At 34.2% G+C, this 2,637-nt stretch overlaps 1 protein-coding gene across 1 annotated transcript; it reads right to left on the reverse strand.

Moving 5' to 3' along the window:
• Positions 1 to 241: 241 nt before the first annotated feature.
• LOC106752907 lies at positions 242 to 2,363 on the reverse strand (the record flags this gene model as incomplete). Its single annotated transcript, XM_014634694.1, has 1 exon — positions 242 to 2,363. A coding segment is annotated over exon 1 (2,122 nt), but the record flags the coding sequence as incomplete, so codon positions are not given.
• Positions 2,364 to 2,637: the final 274 nt, after the last annotated feature.

Below are 2,637 nucleotides of genomic sequence, written 5' to 3' on the forward strand. Positions count from 1 at the left end.
ATATGGATATTTTCGATATCTGGGTAGATATTATTAATTAAATCTGTCAATTCAGTAACATGATTGCATGGAATTTCCTTAATATTTATTTTTCCATCAATTTCTTCAAGAAGACCATTGCCTATTTTTAAGAGTACATTTGCAAATTCTAAATTGGCAGCATTTTTTGAAACATCCACTCTCATATTTTGGTGGAGTTTAAAAACTTTAATGTCATTCCATAAATATGATGATTTTATACAGGCATCAATTTCATTAGCTCTCGTTCCTCTAGGTATGACGGGCAATGTTTGTCTAAAATCTCCAGATAGTAATGTTGTTACTCCACCCATTCTGCGCTTATCATTACGAATGTCTTGAAGTGTACGATCAAGAGCTTCAACACCAGCCCTATGTGCCATTGTAATTTCATCCCAGACGATGAATGAAGTTGTTTTAAGTAGTTCTGCTATTTTACTCTGTTTGCTTATGTTGCAAAAGTGGATATCAGCTGAATTTAAATTTAATGGCAGTTTAAAAGCACTGTGAGCAGTTCTTCCGTGCAATAATAATGTTGCTGCAATACCAGATGATGCAACTGAAATGACTGTTTGTCCTTCAAAAATCAATTTAGCTAACAAATAGTTTATGGTGAAGGTTTTTCCAGTACCTCCATATGCATCTAGGAAGGCAAACCCACCTTCATTTGAATTAATACTGTTTATAATATAATCACAAAGTTCAATTTGCTCCTTATTCCTTGATGATTCTGTTGCTAAAATTGAGTCTAAACGTTTTGAATTATTGCCTGATGCTGTTTTTGCAAGAAAACTATGATCAAAGTAATTTTGACTGTATGTAGGGCTGCACATATTGTAATGATTTAGTCGATTATTAGATATTCTAATTACTGTTTCCTCCAATAGTATTAAAGTTTCATTCTCAATTTTCTGTTTAATCTCATCATCAATAATGGTGTTTTTATTCGTTAATTTTCTTTGGACATCCTCGCTAAAACTGTCCTTGTATTTGTTCCATAAATGCATGGGGTTTGACAACTGGCAAAAAACTATCATAACTGCGAACAGGTCACGCAACTTTTTCGGAGAATCCCCAATGACAGCTTCCTCCAATGTTGCATCCCAATTTTCATCATTTTCTAATAATCCGTGGGCAAAGCATGCAGATTGAAAAGATGGATGAACCACTCCACCAACTGTCCTAAGGAATTCAAATGACAAGGGGCCTCTAACATGATGCAATAGAAGTCTAAGAAAATAGCATTCATAATTATTGGGATGGACAGTATAAACTCGTCCTAGTACATATTGTTTTTTAATCTCTGGATGATTTTCAACCGTTTCTCCCCGTTGCCTTCTGTTGAATTTTCCTTTTGCCCATGTATAGTATTGTGGGACCTCATTATACAACAAGTTTCTTGCGAAAGAATCAACCTGGCACAGCTTGAAGAATCCTATTAATGTGGTTTGCGGTGGATTTGCTACTATTTCAGACATATTTTTTGGCGTAAAATAAACCCTTTGTTCATTTTCTCCATGAACACTCAGATGCATCACTGGTGGGTACCTATTGTGAATTTTGAAAGTCAATATACGCCAAACAGCCTCTGATGAACTTATGAATCGACCACTTTGGAATTGCTGTATTTCATCATTTTTATTTTCAATAACACAGGTTGCCTCATCAGATTTTTTATGAACATATTTACAAATATATTTTATTGATTTTACTGAATTGCAAATTTCAACATTTACGTGTGCTTTTGAAGTTTTTAATAGCACTGGGTTGTATGGTACAACCCAGCTGTTGTCAATTTTAAAATGTTTAATAACAGTAGTAAATCCACCATTATCAGGAGAAAGCCTTTTATACGTAGGATAGCTGTCTTCTCCCGCTCTTGTTTCGTCCAAAAAATTTCGAGGATAGTTTTTACTGCATATGCCGTTATTCATACATGGGGAATTTTCGTTTAAACTTCCACAAGGTCCATGTATCATGTGGGATTTTACAAGTTCATGGAGTTCAGGATCAGTAGATGGGTTAGGAATTTGAGCACTAATTATGCTATCAATTTGATGAGCCTTGATTTTATCTTTCAACCAACATAGTATGTGTGTGTGTGGCAACCCTCTTCGCTGCCACTCTATACGACTTACGAAACATTTTACGGGACCAAATATTTCATTTTTTCTCAATAAATCTATCATTTTTTTGACTTTCAAATTAAACACTCTCGCTAATATATCATGTCTGTCTTGCGGTTTTTGTCCTGATTTCAAACATTCTTGAATTTCCTCCCATTTTGGATTGCAGGTGAAAGTTATGAATAAATCAGGTCTACCTTCAGCTCTTACATAAACCATAGTATCTTGCGCTTCCTCGAATAAATATCGCGGGCTACCAGTGTGGGAGGATGGTAAAATAAATTTTTGTCCTATATTTGATGGATTTGCATCATTATCATTTACTGCGTCTTTTAAATGTATATAGTTTTCAACTCTAAGTTTGGGCTGATTAAATCTTAAATAATTTAAACGCTCAGTTTCAATTTTAGCGAACATATCAACTAAATATTGGTTAAATAAATTTCTGTACATTAACAGGTAGTTGGATTTTTTATTACGCTCCATAATTCTG

The sequence above is a fragment of the Vigna radiata genome, unplaced genomic scaffold, assembly GCF_000741045.1.
Source record: "Vigna radiata var. radiata cultivar VC1973A unplaced genomic scaffold, Vradiata_ver6 scaffold_1164, whole genome shotgun sequence".
NCBI classification, from domain to species: Eukaryota; Viridiplantae; Streptophyta; class Magnoliopsida; order Fabales; family Fabaceae; genus Vigna; species Vigna radiata.